We start from the raw sequence: 18,700 nt of genomic DNA on the forward strand, positions 1-18,700 counted from the left end.
ATCCAGCTGCCCAAAAACCTAACACCATGTTAATAAAATTTCACAGAATAATGATAATTTTAAAAAAAGAAACTAGAAATTCTATTACTAACCAGAACAAAGTAAAAACCAACAAAGATCTAATATATATGATCCTAGTGTATTTAAGCTCTAATTAATATCCACTCTTTTTTAAAAATTGTTATCTTTTATTTTACATCACTGTTTCCAAAAAATGTAATTCTCCTTTCATCTCTGTCAATAGCAATCCATTGTGGGTAAAAATTAAAAGAGAAAAATGAAAAATTCAGTAAAAACAACTATCATATCAAACAAATTTGATAGTAGATGCATCATCCACACACAAAGTTACTTATCCCCTAAAAAGAAAGAGGAGCACACTTTAGCATCCCCTCTTTGGAGAAAAGTATGCTTATTCACACTGTGCATTATTCTTTTCCTTACACTATTATGGTTACTGTCTATATTATTTTCCTGTTTCTGCTTACTTCAATTTCTTAGTTCATTTGACTTCTCATGTTCTTGGTTTTTCATATCATTTTCTTTCCATTACATTCATGTACCATAATTTATTTAAGAATGTCTGATATGAAGATTATCTATTTTGTTTCTAGTTCTTTGCTTCTACATGAAGTGATTCTTTAAATATTTTTCATAAATATGGGACTCTTCTTAAAACATGAACTTCTTTGGATATATGGTTCACAGTGGGCCAAAGAACAATTAAGACTCTTTCTTAGCACAGTTTCAAATTGATTTCCAAAATGGTTAGACCAATTCATAGCACCACCTATTTCTCCATTAACTAGTCCCATATTTTGTAATCTTTGACAATTTTCTGAACATGAGTTGAAAACTCAGCTGTTTTGATTTACCTTTTTTCATCATTAGTAACTTGGAGAAATTTTTCATGCTTGTAATTGTTCTTTTGAGAAGTCTGTTTATCCTTTGATCAAATAACCACTGAGAAATTATTCTTGGTCATATATCTGTGTTAATTCTCCATATATCTTGGATATCAAGCTTTTATTAGAGAGATTTGTTGAGACTTTTCCCCCTCTAAATGACAACTTTCCTTCTAATTTTAAATTGATTTTACACATTTTAAAGTTTTTCAATTTCATTCAATCAAAATTGAATAGCCAAAGGACTCTATGGGCTCTTCTCTGCTGGATCTGTCTCTTAACAAACCTGTTACATTTAAAGCTAAACCATACCCAGTTCTAGCTAGAATGCCTGCAAGCCTTCTTTCCTCATCCAGAGTTGGACTTCCTGGTTAATTTTAAGACAATCCTCTCCCCATTTTGCTATTTTCCATCTGACTATACTATTCTAGTATTGTTGAGTACCATCTATCCAAATTCTGCCCTAAATTTGCATGACACAAAATTATCTGTTTTGTTTTTTGTGATCACCTTTATCAATTGACCAATTAATTAAGAATTCTCCTCACCAAAGCTGGGAAAGATATCTGATCTCCTTTTCTTCTAAAATTTTTTTAACAGAATTTTAGTGTTTAGGTCCTGTATCCATTTTAAGCTCATTTTATTATGAAATTCTTCCAAACTGTTTTCAAGTTTTTCCCAAAGTTCTTGTCATATGGGGAGTTTTTCTTTCCCAAATAATTTATGTTTTTAGGTTTATTGAACACTGGATTATTGAGTTTAATCATTTCTAATTCTCCCTTATCTAGATTGTTCTATTGATCTACTTCTTTTTAACTAATACCAAATGGCTTTGATACTACTTCTCCTTTATTCCTTTTTTCATTATTTTATTTGAAATTCTAGACCTCTTGTTCATTTAAATGAATTTTGTTAATATTTTGTCTAGTTGATAATGGATCCTTATGGTAGACTGGTATAATATAGCATTAAATCCTAAATTATTTAGGTTATGTTATAATTTTTATCATACTGGATAGGCACAGACAAAAGTACTAAAAATTCCTCCAACTATTGTCATTTTTTATATCTTTGAGTGTTTTGTTATTATATCTATACAAGTCTAAAATGTGCCTTGTTAGACTGACCTCCCAAATATTCCATGTATCTCAGAGTTATTTTAGTGGAACTTCACTTTCCATTATTTCCTCCTGGATTTTGTTATTGTTAGATAGAAATGTTAACATCCCTTTTCAATTACTTTTGGTTATATTTAAGGATAAGGTCATCAAATGTTACAGCTGGAAGGGATTTTGAAGATAACTAGTCTAGACTTCTCATTTTACTTCAAGTCTTTACAGATTTGTGATTTTTTTTAGCATTGGCATTCCTTGTTCTAATACAGATCACCATTCTTTTATGACTTTGCAAACTTCTCAAGTTGATGTGACTGCAAAATTTATCAACTTCAGACCAACCTGGTCCAACTTAGTAAGTTTGGTCTTAGAATGAAAGAGCATGATGGGTTCATTCTTAAAATCTTTCCATATTGATTGAACCTACAAAAACTGACATGAACTTAAATGCCATACCACGAGGTGGCATTACAGTAGCATTTTAATGGAGAGAATTTACCCTTTTTATTTTACAGATGAGAAAAATGAGGCACAAATTGAAGTGATAACTTGCCCAAAGTCACAGACCTATGCAATAACAATAATAGTATTAGAAGTTGACTATCAAATCTAAAACTCTACATAGTACGCCACTTTCTTTCTAAAATCTCATCATTGTGACTACTATCTCCAATAGTGTAAATCAGAAGCCATACCTTCATGTGCAATTTTATTCATGTTACCTAAGCATTCAAGGGAGAAGGAAAAGTAGGGTAGGGAAGGGAAGAAAGTAGTACACATAATATATTGAGGGCCTTCTTATAAATCTCTTTAAATTTTCAGTATACCAATGGAATCCATACAATATCCACCAGTTATTACTTTTTGGAAATTTTCCTTTTTGGACTGTACTCTCTTTGATGACATTATGTAGTTTCTCTGATGCAATTCTCTTTTAGCACTATGTTTTTAGCAATATGCCTAATAATGCCCTCCAGTCTCCTTTGGATAACTCTAAATTTTAATTTTTGGAGACAGTTATATTCTATGACTCTCATCACCAAAATAATGCTGTTTAAAACATGAGATTTTATTTCCTCCTACCTGGCATCTTTAAAAGCACTGTATACTTCCCAAAGGTAATCCAGATCACCCCTCCTCCTTTTGAATTCTAGGCCCAGTTCATCTTTAACACCTGTCCATTTGTACAATGACACCGAGGCACATGTTTAGGGAGAATGTGTGAATTTGTGACAAAGGCAATTCTTACATCCAGAACTGCAGGTTCTCAGTCTTTTTTTCTCTCTAGAATCCTCAAAAAATTCACTGTAAGACATGGGATCAGTTATTGGAGAAATTGTTCTTCTCCTAGACTAGTTTGGCACCTTATGAGGATTTTCTAGACTTGATCTGCTTCAAAGGGCAGTTTCAGATTCCACCACCTCCAGTCTCAAGTTTGACTAGGAGTTATTCTCCATAAAGAATGAGAGACTCTTAGCCCAGAATTGGCAGAACCTTTCTAGTTCTGTTATCTCAAGGTTTCAGCTCTGAGATATATTACATTCCTAGGAGGAATGTGACAATTCTTTTTTGGATTAAGAGTTGGGTTCCATTGGTGAAAGATCCCACCCTAATTTATGGTCTCTTGCTAGTGCCTTTCCCAAATTCCTCTAGGACTATGCAAATGTGTGACTGAGGGAAAAGGTCCTGAAGCAATTTGTGCCATGCGGGACAAGAGTTCATTGTCTCTGTTAACCTTTTTGTATGTAATTGGCCTAGTAGCTCTGTCAGCTACTGACTGTATTAATACAATAAGTATAAAGTACTTACTAAGTAGGGGCGGCTAGGTGGCACAGTGAATAGAGCACCGGCCTTGGAGTCAGGAGTACCTGGGTTCAAATCCAACTTCAGACAGTTAATAATTACCTAGCTGTGTGGCCTTGGGCAAGCCACTTAAACCCATTGCCTTGAAAAAAGAAATCTAAAAAAAAAGTACTTATTAAGTGCCAAGTTCTGTGAAACAAAGAAAATCAGAAGAAGCATCTCAAATCTTCCAGGAACTTTTAGTCTGATATGGAATATTTCATTTAAATATATAAGGGCCTCACTATCTTTTTCTTTGACTATCAGGACCTTCCAATATGCTGGGGGTCTTTCTTGTGGTTGAAATATCTCAAATATATTTTAACCAATCTAGGTAATTTGCTGAGATTAGACATGACTTTTTCTAAAAGCTACTACAAGCTAGCTAATATTATTCTCAGCAGTTAATCTTACAGGGAAACAGACCAAAGAGGGCTTAAGTTGATGTTAGTGAATTGGAGATGATAGGTGGTACAATGGACAGAGCGCCTGCCCTGTAGGCAGGAAGATTCATTTTTGCCTCAGACACTTATTAGCTATATGATCCTAGGCAAGTCAATGTCAGGATCCCCATGCCAAGACCACTTCTCAATTTTGAACATTAGGAGACACCTTGTTTTCCAAAGCTAAAACCCAGCAAGCAAGTTGTGCCTTCAGCTTGGCATAATAAAAAATCCTTTGCCCTCATCTTCTGAGAGAACTCAGCCTCAGTAATTTACCAGAATTGTTTCCCACTAGGACCAGGTGTCATGAAGTCCTGCTCTGAATCTTACTTATCTCATTGTTGCTATTATCCTTGTCAGCTCTATATGTCACTGCTGTAGCCACTTCTGCAAGTAGTGAGATTTGCCCACACTAAAATGGGTCTCCTATTAGGGAGGGTCCCCAGCACGTTTTCTAGTTTCCCTCCTCCAATGGAATAAAGTTTTTTGCCTATGACCCCTGTTGTCTGTTCAGTTTTATTTTTGTTTTCAGAGTTAACTGTGGTTGTGATAACCTGTGTGAATTCTTTGGTGTTTTCAGAATGTAATAGTGGGTTGTACAACCCCTGGGGCTCTTTGATCATGTATTTCAAGGTTTACATCATTTGACCCTGTTTGCCTCAGTTTCCTCATCTGTAACATGAGCTGGAGAAGGAAATGACAAATTAGTATCTTTACTAAGAAAACCACAAATTGGGTCACAAAGAATCAGATATAACTGAAACAACTGAACTACAATTAGTGAATCATTACCATCTTCATAGGGACAATTTTAGAACCCTGGGTTGGAAACATAGCCTTGACCTCAGGACCAAGACCCATCTATGGAAAGTTGAGATAAGGTTATATCACTCTAGACCTCAAACATGTTTCCCTTTTGGAGAAGTGTTAAGTATAGGGTGATAATACTAGGGTGCTACAAGTAAAGTGTAGGAAGGAAAGTGTAGTCAAGGAAAGGTTTCCTATAATTTCTATGAGATCTTTGTGCATTTTTATGAGATGAAATTGCCTTGCATCTGATTTTATGTATCTATGTATAGAAATGTAATATATGTGTGCATATCATATGAATGTATTGCTATATGGGCATGCATTCATACACATGTGGATACATACATATATAACCAGATACCAGATGACCTTTATTTCACCTCACAGAAAATGTACAAACACAAATGATTCACAGGAAATAAAACCTTTCTTTTCCTTCTCTAGAAGTCCTACTTTCTCCCACAAGCATGCACGTACACATACAGACAGAGAGGAAAATACTAATATACATAAGAGGGATCCTGGCAGTGAAAATCCAAAGAATAATTTGTACAATATATCCGAAGGATTGAACTTGGTCTTTTTGAACTCTAGAGCTATTTCAAGTGTTACCTAAAGTAATGATTCTTCTTGCTTTTAGATCTATGGTGAAGCCAAATTACTAACTTGTTTCATCTGTTCCCTGAGTAAAATTCATTTGATATTTCTCCAATTAGTATGTCAAAATTAATGTGACTGAATTCCACTAGTAGTCTATCAACTAATAGGTCACTAGAGCTATTAAAATCATTTAAGACAACATAGTTGGGTAGAAAGAATATTGAAAGAATACTTGAACAGAAATCTCAGCTCTGCTATTTATTAGCTGTATGATTTTTAACAAATTCTTTAACTTCTCTGATACGAGAAAAAAATCATACTTGGACAGCCTATATGACAGAATTCTAAGGATTAAATAAAACTATATACATGATTTGTTGGCTCCCAAAGTTAGAATTTGCAGTGGCTAAATTTAATGAGAAAAAAGTCTAGCAATAGGAATTGTCTTTATTAGAATGGGCAACCTTGGGAAATCATGGCTTCCTTGTCAATTGAAGGTTTCCAACAGAATGGCCACTTGTTGATGATTCCTATATTAATAATAGCTAATATGTATGCATCATTTAAGGCTTGTAAAGAAGTAAGGTATAATTAATAGAACTAGCCTCAGAGTCAGGAAAAACTGGTTTTAAGTTTTTCCTCTGACACAGTCTATGTGACTGAGTTACTTCCCAGTACTCTAGGCAACTAAGACTATAAAATGCAAAGCAGGTGCCAACATTTGTAGATGTTAATTTTTTTTCATCAGGAGTTTACAATATCAATACATTTATGGATTCTATACAAAATCCAAAATATTTCCTTAATTTATGAATATTTGTATGTCTTTTATGTTTTATGCAATTTCTGTAGTGGGGAAAATATAGTCATTCCCAAAGTTGATACCCATAATATATGAGTACTTTCTGAGAGGAAACCCTTTTGCCCACATTTGGGTAAAAATTACATATGGGTAAACACTAAATATATGTTTACCCACATTTGGGTAAACACTAAAAATATCAAACCTAAGCTTTGTTTTAGAGATTTTCCTGAAGAGTCTTTGGGTAGAGCAGAGGAGATTAATAGACAGAGAGGGCAAATGTTTAGGTGAGATTATAGAGACTCTCAAGTTCAATCCTCTCATTTTACAGATGAGAAAACTGAGGTCCAAGAAGATTAAGTAACTTGACCCAAGTCATACACAGATTGTAAAACAAGTGGAATTTGAACTCTGATCCTCTGACTCCAAATACATAACTTAATTTCTGAGGGCAGGCCCTAATGATTAGGCCTACACCTGTGTGAATCTGGAGTCTTGTGAAGACTTATTTCTTGGTTGCTATGAAAACTGATGCAACAGTCTAAAAGCACAATTCATTAGCAACAAGTGTTTCATAGAACTGTTCTTGATGTAACTGTTGCATTCACTGAAAATATTGTTTGGCAAATATCCAGAATAGAAATGTACCCAAGGAAGAAAAATGATTAAAGGGTAATAAATAACTTCAATATTTTCCTAGAAAACTGATATAAAATTAGCTAATGAAAGAACAAAAGATTTTACCTTTGGAATCAGGAGGGAAAAAGGTTGAGTTAAAGAACATACAGTGAATATTCAAGATAATAACCAAAGAGAGTCAAATAGTAAAATAAGAACCAAAGAGTCAAATAGTAAAAACAAATCAGTTATTAAAAAGATATTAAGGCTAATTTTGAAATAGAAATGTTGGATCACTGAACCTTTGGAATCAGGAGGGAAAAGGTTGAGTTACAGAATATATAGTAAATATTCAAGATAAGAACCAAAGAGAGTCAAATAGAAAAACAAATCAATTATTAAAACAATATTAAGGCTAATTTTGAAATAGAAATCTTGGATCACTGGTTCTTAAAGAGACTTTGATCCAAAGAGATAAATGTAAAACACTCTTCAAACTTCAAAGTGGAATATATGCTAGATATTACAGAAAACATGACATCATGAGTTTCTTCAAAATTTTCAACTAATGCAATCTTTAATATTCTTTGTTTTAGGTTTTTTGTTGTTTTGCAAGGCAGTGGGGTTAAGTGGCTTGCCCAAGCCCACACAGCTAAGTAATTATTGTCTGAGGTCGGATTTGAGCTCAGGTACTTCTGACTCCAGGGCCGGTGCTCTATCCACTGCACCACCTAGCTGCCCCAATCTTTAAGATTCTTAATAAATTATTTTGAGTTGGTTTACTGAGATAAATTCAGAACCAGTCACTTCTTGTACTTACTACTCTCTATTCCGTATCTCAATAGCTCTTTACTTTTGTCTTCAATACCTAAATACACCGATCTAAAATATAACCAGTCAGTGTCTGACTTTGTTTAGGAATATATTCAGGAGGTGCTCCATTTGTAGAACAGGAAAGGGCCCCTGAGAGTAATCGAGTCCCGCGTCATCACTGTTATAGATTAAGAAGTTACTTTGTAGCGTATTTTTGGTCACGCAGAACCCTTGTCATGGCTACAATTTGAAGAGCCCTTAGACCTCACTTGATACACGTAGAGGGCCTAGCTAGGAAGGCTCGGCAACATTGTATCTTTCTGTGTATCCTCAGTAGGCGGCTTGATAAATGCTCTCTGCTTGCTGATGGGTCATTGCCTCCGCTATCTGTGGGGGCTCGTTAACTCCGGGTCTTGTCCCTCCCCTTCACACCCGTTCCTCTTCCCCCCACATGCCCTCTGCTCCCCAAAGTTAGCACGAACTTGGTTTCTTGAGCTCTGCCTGGTCACTTTGGCCAAGCTTCCTCTCCCTCCTCCCTCACCTTCTTCGTATCTGCCTGTCTTAGATAGACTTCGGTCTCAGAGACGCAGCAAAGGCCTCGGGACCAATAAACGCAAGCACAGGAGGGTTAAGGGAGAAGGAAGCGGGTTCCCCTCGCGCCTCCTCTCCTCGCTCGGAACTTGGGCGAGGTTCGTTGCTATGGCAACCCCTCAGCTAGGGAAAGTTCCCAATTGGAGGAGGGCCCGCCCAGCTCCAGCCCATTGGCCAAGAGACCAGGACCAATAGGAAGGCGGAATGTTGACGACGTCTCAAGATGGCCGCCAGGTCGCCGGAGCCGGTCGGGTGAGCAGTCCCTCCCGGGCTTGAGTCGCTGGGGTCCTCGGGGAGGCTTGGCGCCCTCCGGGCTCTCGGCGGGGTGTAGTTTCTTCCAGGGTTGGGGTGCCGGGGCGGGCGGCGCTGCGGCCCCCTCGACGGCCGTGGCCGCCTCAGTGTGGTCTGAGGGGAGCGGGGGAGGCCCCGGGGCTTCTCCTGAGTGACTGGCTGCCAAGACCGCGTCCCCGAGAGCCCGGAGAGCCTGGCCGAGCTGGGAAGGCCGGCCTCTGGCTGGGGCAGACCCCCGCCCCGCCCCCGCCCCGGGGGGTTTCTTCTGCCCCAAAGTTGTAATGGTAGTGGAAGAGGCGGCGAACTGGGAGAGTGCTGAGCCGGGAGGAGCGGGAGCCCGAGCCCGGCCTGGGCCCTGGCTCTGCCCAGGCCCTCGGGGCCCCCTTTGTAAGTGGACCGAGGGCCGGCCCGAGAGCTCGCCCGGCTCTCAGCTGTAGTTATCAGGTGACACCAGCCCCAAAGCCTCCAGAGCCCCGGCTGACCCTGGCCATTGAAATCCTGTAAGTATGTCCTGGGCAGCCCCGAGAGAAGGGGCGCTTCCCTTGGAGCTTTCCACCCCATTGAATTGGATGCCCTGCAGAGAGGGGGTGGTGCTGGTGCCCTCTAGTTCTCACATTTAAATAAAAAACAAAAAAAAATGTAGCATCATTTTTCCTATGCTTTTAAAAGCCTTCAATTTCAGAGACTTCCATGTTACTATTGCAATTTCCTTGTATTTTAGAGAAAAGGATACATACAATCGATCCATTTTGACATAAGTTAAAAAAGTTAATAGTTATATTTTTCTTTGTGTTTGTGTTCTTTTTTTCATATTCTTTTGTGTTTGTATTCTAATTAACTCATTATGAATTGTAAATGTTTTTAAAATTCCTTTAATTCTAATTAAATCGGTGTGATTTATGTAAATAGGTGTCAAATAAGCCTTGTTTAAGAATATTTAGATATGAATGACAGCAGTATTTGTCTCTTAGGATTATTGTTCAAGTAAAGTGGAAATGGTATCAGAAATATTTAGATTTCCATTTTAATAATTCAGTTTATTATTATTATATAATTATTATATTTATTATTTATAAAGAAATGATTCAGTTTAGCAATGAAATACAACTTACATGTAATGAAAAAGTGATTTTTTTTTTTGTTTTCACAAACTTTGGAATGTTGAAATTTGGAATAGTAGAATGAATCAAGTGTTGAATTTGAAGAGAGGTACCTGGATTTGAATCCTAACATTGTCACTTAACACCTTTGTGGCCATGTCAAGGCTACACTCAATTTTTCTGGGCCATTGTTGTAAAATGATGTTTCGAATAGATGATTTTTGACCCTTTCTTGCTTGGTATCAGGGGTATCCTTTAAAATTTTAACTGTTGAGTATCATCATTCTTTTGAAGTTGAGATCTTGGAAGGCAATTGGCATGTTCTGCAAAACATACCACTATCAAAATATTGGACTTTGTGAACTTTCTTTACTCAATATCCGTAGTATCATTGTCTTCTCTTTAAAATGTGAAGAATTTAGTGAGAATTTAACAATTATGAGGTTCAGAATTGATTTCTGATTTAACCCTTAAGATATATACTTTTTAAAATTGGTTCCTTGCCTTTATATAACCACTTATAGCAGTTTTTTAGATTTTGTATAAAATGTATGTTCAAGTATTTTACAGTGAAAACTATATTGTTTCAGATTTTATATTTATCAACTCACAATCTTTATTATTCATTTACCTTACATATTAAAATAGAATCTAAATGGAAGTTAGATTAATTATTCCATTAGCTATATTTTCTAACACATGTAGTCTTGGATTTTTTGAGTGGGTTGTTTTACATCTGGGAAATAATCATACTCCTGTTAGAATGGTGAACATGTATGTATTCAGATTAGAAAGAAAGTATTACTCATTTATTTACTTCATTAATGTAAAAAATCACAGGCTTCCTTCCAAAGGTTTTTCAACAGCCTCATTTTGCCAACTGTTAACTATACCATGGTGGGACCATACATGTATCAAACCTCTAAAGATTGCTTTTAACATAATCCTTAATAATACAGGACTGCAAATGGACGATAGCTATAAAAGATTGGTGCTTTCCAATTCCTATCCTGGGATTCACTTTTGAAATAATTTACTTGAAGAGTTGGATTTCAAATACTAAAAAAAAAATCAGTAACGAGAGTAATATTTGTGCTTGGGAGAGAAATCTTGCCCTGTAATTATATTATGTGTCCTAGAGAGCAGCAAGTAACAAATAATAAATCTGCTCTTTAGTTATGATGTGATACTTAAAGTCTTACAGTGATGTTAGGAATAGGAAAAAAAGAAAATATAGCCAATCCCTCATTTTGTCATTGAGAAGATAAACCTGATGAGATTGACTTGCATAGAGATTAACTTTGTGCCAAGTTAGTTGTATGATTTCAGACTGAAAAAATTGGGTTTTTTATTCTTAGTCCAATATTTTTTGTATACCATGTTTTCTCTGACTAGTGACTTTCAGTATGGCAATTATTGGTATTGTAGAGCACATAAAATTCTAGATAGTTAAAACAGAATGAAATAAATATCACATCTGATTGTAAACTAGACACCATTATACTAATGGTGCATTTTGCATTAAGCCCAGTGTGTGTGTATGTGTGTGTTTATATATATATATATATATATATATATATATATATATATATATATATAATTGATGAATAGATTAAATGTGCAATTTCAGGTGCTTATTGATTTTGTGTTGAAAATAATGAAAAATAAATGATTTATATAGAAAATTGTAATAATAATAATATAAATTCTGTTTCACATTTTTATTTTTTTTGAGGTTGATAAATTAAGTGAGTAAATTGCAAATTTCAATTGTCTTGTCAGTGGATTCCAGTTGCTATTACATTTAGACAAACCCTCTTTGATTTTCTTGGCCTCGATTTCTTTGTCTGTAAAAGAAGGGATGGTTTAGATGATTTCTAAGGCTCTTTCTAGCTCTAAAGCTAGATCATCTGTCATGATCAGCTGTACAAATAAAATGGAAAATAGAGATAGGAACTTGATTCTAATGGTAACTTCTTTGTAAGTTAAAAGTCAGGAGCTTTTAATTTCATTGGTATGAGAACTCTACTGATACACAGTCATAACCTACATATATCTTAAAATCTTGAAAGGTTATCTAAAGCTCAAAGATGTTAATTTGTGGTCATATAACTTATAAATGTCAAAAGTGGAATTTGAATTCAGGTTTTCTTTTCTGCTATTCCATTTAATGGTATATCATGCCTCCTCCCTCTTCTTTCTTTTACTTTCTTTTTAATTTTTTCTTATTTTTATTTTATTTTTAAGGCAGTGCCCAAGGTAAGTGTCTGAGACTGGATTTGAACTCTGGTTCTTCTGGTCCTTTTACTAATTTAAAGCTAGAATCTGTTTCCCTTCCTGTTGTGCATTCTTTCTGACCCTTCCACCCCAGAAATTTTTTCAGGTTCAGTATTATTAATTAAATATCTTAATTTTTAGCTTAAAATTAAAGCTTTTTAAGATCATCTTAATATCGAATAGTTTAGAGATTCACAATGCTATTTGGATTCAGGTCTTTAAAAACCTAGGTCCTTTCTCTGTCTCTTTGAAAAGTTTTATGTATGCCTTTTTTTGTTTATAGCATAGTCACTCCCTGATATATATTTTCCTCTTTTAACAAAGGAAAACATTAAGAAAAAAATATTTTGAGGGTTGGGATAGGTTTATTTTCTTATTTTAATGCCTCTGTATTATCACTGTAATTGTTGAAACCATAAATAAACTTATTTGTGACTTTTATTTTCTGCTGGTCTTAAAGTCTTTCCTCCTCCCATTTAGAAAAGAAGATGTGGAGTGGATTGTTACCTCCTGGAATGAACGAAAGTGATATTGAGTTGAGTTCTGAGGATGAGACAACATTGAAAATCTCAGAACTTAGTTCAAAGGAAGATAAGGGAGATGGTGTGACTGATGAAGTTGGCTTTTCTAATTTCCATACTGATGGGCCCCAAAGTGGGGCAGAGACAAATGCTGAGGCAAAAAATGCTGATGAAGAGTGTCCATCTGGTATTCCTCAAAATATGTGGAATGTAGGTTTTTCTGAAATTCTTTTTTGTTGCACTATGGGGGTGGGGAAATGTGTCCATGACATTCTGAGAACAGTGTTATATTCAGATAGAAAATTACTATGTGCATAAGAGTGTTTTATGAAGTTAACTTTGCCCTGGAGCAAAAAAAAAATCTTGATTTGATATTAGTTGACTTCAGGGTTGGCTTCCATTTTTTTGTTTCTGAAAAGATACTCATTAATAATTTTGACTCCTACATCTTTATTTAATCTTCACAGCAACCTTGTGGTTGTTGTGAATGGGGATTTATTTTGCAGATAATCAAACTTGAGTCACATAGATTTTAAGTCACTTACTCATAGTTTTAACCTAATAAATATCAAAGGCTTAAGGCTTATTTTGGGTTAGGTCTTCCTGATTACTGTGTGATAACTCTATTCATCATACTATGGTGGCTGCTTCTCAGACAAAAGAATGCTTGTTAAAAATTGATAGACTTAATAGATTTCCTAACAAGTGAATTGAGATTTTCTCCCTTTGATATCTTTGTAATAACTCATTCAACCTCTCTACCAGATTAACAAATGGCTATCTGTATTTTGCATGTATGCGTGTATGTGTACACGTGCACATGTCCTTGTGTGGCTCATACTCTCACATAGACCCACTTAGTGTTGTGATACGACATGGAGATCAAACTTTCAGGGACCTCACTTAGCAGCTCAACAAACATTTATTAGTTATCTGCTTTTTTATTCAATTGAAATATTCATTTAAATGGGTATTATATTTTTCTATTAATGACAGTCTTGGTTACTTGAAGATCATAGACTTTATATTAACATATCTGTTTATGTGACTTTTCATTCCTGTACAGAAGTTTCAAGAGTTACATAAAAAGCATTCTGAACTGAAAACTTTAACTATTTCTTCAAGAAAGAGGAGTAAAAGAAAACGTCCCAGAAAAGGTATTTTATATAATTTCTGTTTAATAAACAACTGTTAATTGGACTAATGGCAAAAAAAAAAGTAGTTCCTTGTAGTAGTCATTTTAAAAAACTAAACCTTTTGAAGAAATAATTGAAAGTCTGTGTGCCAACATTTTGTGAATGCTTTTTTTTTTTTCAGGTAAATTGAAGAATAAAGAAGAGTCTGACAGGTATGTAAAAGCTAGTACAAATAGCTTATAACGAAAAATAGGCATTTTTCCTGTCTCTCAAAATAATTCATCTGTGGGCTAATGTTATCCCTGTTCAAACTATGATAGAACACAAGCTATTGATTATGAGACTCTTAGAATTGCAGTTGGAAGGGACCTTAAAGGTCTTTTAGTCTTAAGCCCTACCTAACAGAATAATTGTTCTTCATTTTCCCTTCCTGGTAGGCTTTTGTTCTCTCCTTGAAGCTCTTCAGAGATGAATTCATTATCTAAACAGATAGCTCATGTCTTTCCCTGAAAGCTCTGTTTGTTGGAAAATTTTCCTTTCTATCAATCTTCAAATCTGCCTCTCTAGTTCATCCTAATACTGACTTCAATTCCAATAGAACAGATTTAATTCTTCCTGCCATAAGGAAACTCATACCATAAGATACCTCATAACTTTTGAAAACAGCTGTCATTCAGGCTGAAATCTTCTCGAAGTTTAACATCCTCAGTAGTTTTTTCAACTGATTCTTGTATAGCATAGTTCCAAGTTCACTTACTGTACTTGTCTCCTCTTTCAATCTTTTTTTTTTTTTTGGCAAGGCAAATGGGGTTAAGTGGCTTGCCCAAGACCACACAGTTAGGTAATTATTAAATGTCAGAGGCCGGATTTGAACTCAGCTACTCCTGACTTCAGGGCCGGTTCTCTATCCACTGTGCCACCTAGCTGCCCCCTCCTCTTTCATTCTTGTTCCATTTTGGCATTGTTCTTCTATAATATGCCTGGAACTGAACACATAAAAATTTTATATAAAATCTGATTAGGGCAGTTCATTATTTTAGGTTTCCAGTTAAACATGGTGAAAATCATAAAGTTAAGTCATTTTGAATAATATATATAAAACCAATGATTTGTCTTTGTGCAGTCAACAATCTTCAAATGAAGCCCAATGGAAGGAACTTACTCAATATTTTGGAATAAATGATAAATTTGAACCCCTTATAAGTAATAGAGCTCTTCTGAAGGTAAGTTATTTTAGTTTTTTTGTTTACTTCAACCATAGTTGCTGAAGAGTCATTTCCCCCAACCTCAGTATTAAAGATTCACTATAGACAAATCAAACCAGTACTTGGAGAATCTAGGACCATTACTGAAAATTGTATTTCTCATATTTAAGACTGATCACATTAAAGTATTCCCTTCATGAACTAAAACTCTTTATGTTCAGATATTTTGTTCTCCAGGTTAAATGGTTTCTGGTAAATAATTATAACTCTTATTACAGCGTGGTAGGTTGCAGCATTTAGGTTGCTAATTTTGCACAATTGAGTTATGTAGATGATATTTGTCTTATTCTTTGAACTCAGCACAAACTTTCAGTAAATTCAGAGGCACTATGCTAGATACAAGATTCACAAATATTTAGTACAAGACTCATTTTGAAGAAAATTACATTCTAATGATGGGAAGGGCAAGTCCATAAATAATTAAGATATAAGGAGAATATGGATAAATACAGAAGAAAGGTCCATAGTAATTTGAGGCCAAACAAATCAGTTTCTCCTGGAGGAGTCCAGGAAGATTTCATGAAGGAGTAGGTTTTCTAATTGGGCCTTTAAGGTGGAAAAATACTTCAAAACTTGGAAATAGTTGAATGGAAAGGAAAGAAGGAGCCAAATCCAAGTACACAGGAATATGTGAACAAAGGAAAACAGAGGGTTGGTGGAAGTAGAAAAGTCCAGTTTGAATGAAGTATAGATTGTATGAAAGAGAATAGTAAAGAAAGATACCTCTGGACAAATAAGTCAAGAGGGGCCAGGTATGCTGGGTTTTTCTTGGGCCAGAAATTTAGATTTTATTTGATAGGTGATAAGGAATTACTGAAATTTATTAAGCAGGTGATTGCAAAGATAATAGAACTACTTTAGAAAGATTACTGAAGTAGTTGTATGAATAGAGAGATAAGTAAAAAGACCAGTTTGTAGGATTTTGACTTAGATCTGGAAGGAACCTTGGAAACTCAAGACCAACCCCCTTTGTAAAAATTTCCTCTGTAAAGGAGGATGATATTGTTTGTCCTTTGTCTTTGTAGAGTCAGGGAGGTGATGCCATAACATACATTTGAATTGGATTTGAGTGAAGGGGTACTGTGCTAAATCACCAGCCTCACTTTCTCCTCTAGAGCCATCTGGGTCCAGGGACCAGATATGAATCAGGATGCCTGGAAATGACCATAGATACCAGACAATTAGGATTAAGTGACTTGCCCAAGATTACAGAGCTAGTAAGAGTCTGAGACCAGATTTTAAGTCAAGTCCTCCAAACTTCAGGACCAGCACTAGGCCATCAGAGGAGAAAACTGATGCCTAGAAAGGGTAAGGGATTTGTCCAAGGTTACCCAGTTTGGGCATGAAGGGCAGGATTTGCATGCAGGCTCTTGGCGTCTAGAATTACTGCATTATACCCTCCCTTCTGTGATTCTTAGAAGCAATCATTTAACCATAGGGATATTTTATAGCTAAAGATTTGAAGATCAAATTACTTGTCTGGATAAAATCACTAGCAGAGATGAAATAGAATCATGGGATTCTTCACTTCTATTTTTAACTTCTCTCAAGATTAGAAGTAGGATAGTCTTTTTTTTTTTTTTTAAGGTTTTCGTAAGGCAAATGGGGTTAAGTGGCTTGCCCAAGGCCACACAACTAGGTAATTATTAAGTGTCTGAGACTGGATTTGAACCCAGGTACTCCTGACTCCAGGGCCAGTGCTTTATCCACTACGCCACCTAGCTGCTCCTAGGACAGTCTTTCCAAAGTAGGATTGTTAGACCAAATTTTCTCTTGTTTTAGGAAGGGTAGCACAGAAGTAGGAGAGGAATGGTGTTAACTTTATTGAATTTCAAAAGCCGATGCAGATATGGAACATAGTGGCAGAAACTGACCATTAGATCACTGAACCATCTTTAACACTCATGCTGTAAATTCATACCCTCTGCCCTATATTGGCCTTTTTAGGAAAAAAAATGTTTCTGCATAATTAAATTTCTTATTTGGGCATAGGCCATGGAAAATCCTTGATCCAATATTATTTAAAGCATTGATTTTATGCTTAGTGGTAAAGTCATGAATGTAGATGTCTAAATTAGAATTGATTAGTACAATTATACTGTTAGAACTGTTAAAAGTATTTTAACATTTTTTGCCTCTGAAAATGTTGAAAATATATTTAATGAGTACTTTGGTAATTTATTCATTTTATTTTTAAAAAATTTTAATATATGTTTAAAGCATTAATTTTTGAAACAAGTTGCTGATACTGCATGTTCCTGCTCCATAAACCTGCGACCTTTATTTGAGATTGACACCAAGGTTCTTTGTGACATGCAAGTTGACTTGAAGTTCTGAGAAATTCTTGTTAGTGAATAACTTGATTAGAAATGCCATCATGTTTTCAGTCCTTTGCCTTGCAAAATAAATATATTCCTGAAAAGTTTCATTTAATTAAATCATGTGAAATATTTTATAAAATGAATGATGACAAAAGGATTTTTCCTGATTTATCTTCCTTGTAAGATTGGATTTCCTTAAAAGCCAACAGAAAGTGAAGCTAAGTGGTGCAGTGGATAGAGCACAGACCTGAAGTTGGAAGGATCTGAATTCAAATGCAATGCAATCTCAAAGATTTACTGTGTGAGCTTGGCCTAGTCACTTAATCTCAATTGCCCCATTCCATGCCCCCCCCCCAAAGTCAGCAGAGAGACAATCTGACTCCAAACCAGGTTTTTTTTATCTAGTATATGACTTCAGACAAGGCCTTTAATCTTTCTCTGTCTTTAGTTATCTCATCTCTAAAGTGACCCAGCTGGACTATACTAGAAATACTTAAAACCCAATTGTGTCATGGACTCCATTGATGACAATGTTTGTTCTTCATTCTTGAAGACCATGATGTGACACACAAGTGAATTGGATTTAAGTTAGGGGGTCCTGTGCTAAGTTACCGACTTCACTTTGTGCTCTTGAAACCATCTGGATCCAACGGCCAGTTATGAATCAGGATGACTGGAGATGGCTCTGGATGTGAGGCAATTTGGATTAAATGACTTGCCCAAGGTCACACATCTAGTAAGTGTCTGTCTGAGGCTGGATTTGAACTCAGATCCTCCTGACTTCAGGGCCTGTGCTCTACCCATTTCACCATCTAGCAGCCATTATGGTTCCCTTTTCACATTATTAAGTGCCTGTGCCAATATTGTGCTTAAATTGTATAAAACAGAATACTTTCAATTACATAAGAAATCAGTTATATACAGTTATCAATTTTTTAAACCAAGTTCATCAATCCCCCATTAAAAACCCCAAGCTGGTTGATTGCCTCTTTACTAACTGTGGTACCCTGGGAAAGTCACTAGACTTCTTTGTGGCCCAGTGCCTTCATCTACAAAAGGGGAACGATGAGAGAAAACATTGCCTTTCCAAGCTTGTGAGGGTCAGATGAGTTATTACCTCCCCTCAGCATGCAATGTTACTTTTAATGCATAGGACAAATTTTTGTTTATATTGCTGCTTTGGGCTTGTTTTCACACTTAGCAAATTACTTTTTCAATCCAAGAGACTCCAGGGTGAAGTGCAGAGTTCT

At 35.7% G+C, this 18,700-nt stretch overlaps 1 protein-coding gene across 2 annotated transcripts in view; it reads left to right on the plus strand.

Annotated features, from left to right (window-relative positions):
• The first annotated feature begins 8,733 nt into the window (after nt 1–8,733).
• The window catches only part of FAM204A (family with sequence similarity 204 member A), a 37,417-nt gene continuing 27,450 nt past the window's right edge, over nt 8,734–18,700 (plus strand). Inside the window, exons 1-5 of one of the 2 annotated variants that reach the window (XM_074233554.1) lie at nt 8,734–8,791; nt 12,688–12,938; nt 13,795–13,885; nt 14,046–14,076; nt 14,988–15,087. In XM_074233554.1, coding sequence (XP_074089655.1) covers nt 12,696–12,938; nt 13,795–13,885; nt 14,046–14,076; nt 14,988–15,087 — 465 coding nt within the window. In that variant the 5' untranslated portion in view covers nt 8,734–8,791; nt 12,688–12,695. Of the gene's footprint in view, nt 8,792–9,015; nt 9,331–12,687; nt 12,939–13,794; nt 13,886–14,045; nt 14,077–14,987; nt 15,088–18,700 lie in introns of those variants that run through there. The other variant, XM_074233555.1, reaches the window with a different exon arrangement.

This window comes from Macrotis lagotis, chromosome 4 (genome assembly GCF_037893015.1).
Source record: "Macrotis lagotis isolate mMagLag1 chromosome 4, bilby.v1.9.chrom.fasta, whole genome shotgun sequence".
Classification (NCBI taxonomy): Eukaryota; Metazoa; Chordata; class Mammalia; order Peramelemorphia; family Peramelidae; genus Macrotis; species Macrotis lagotis.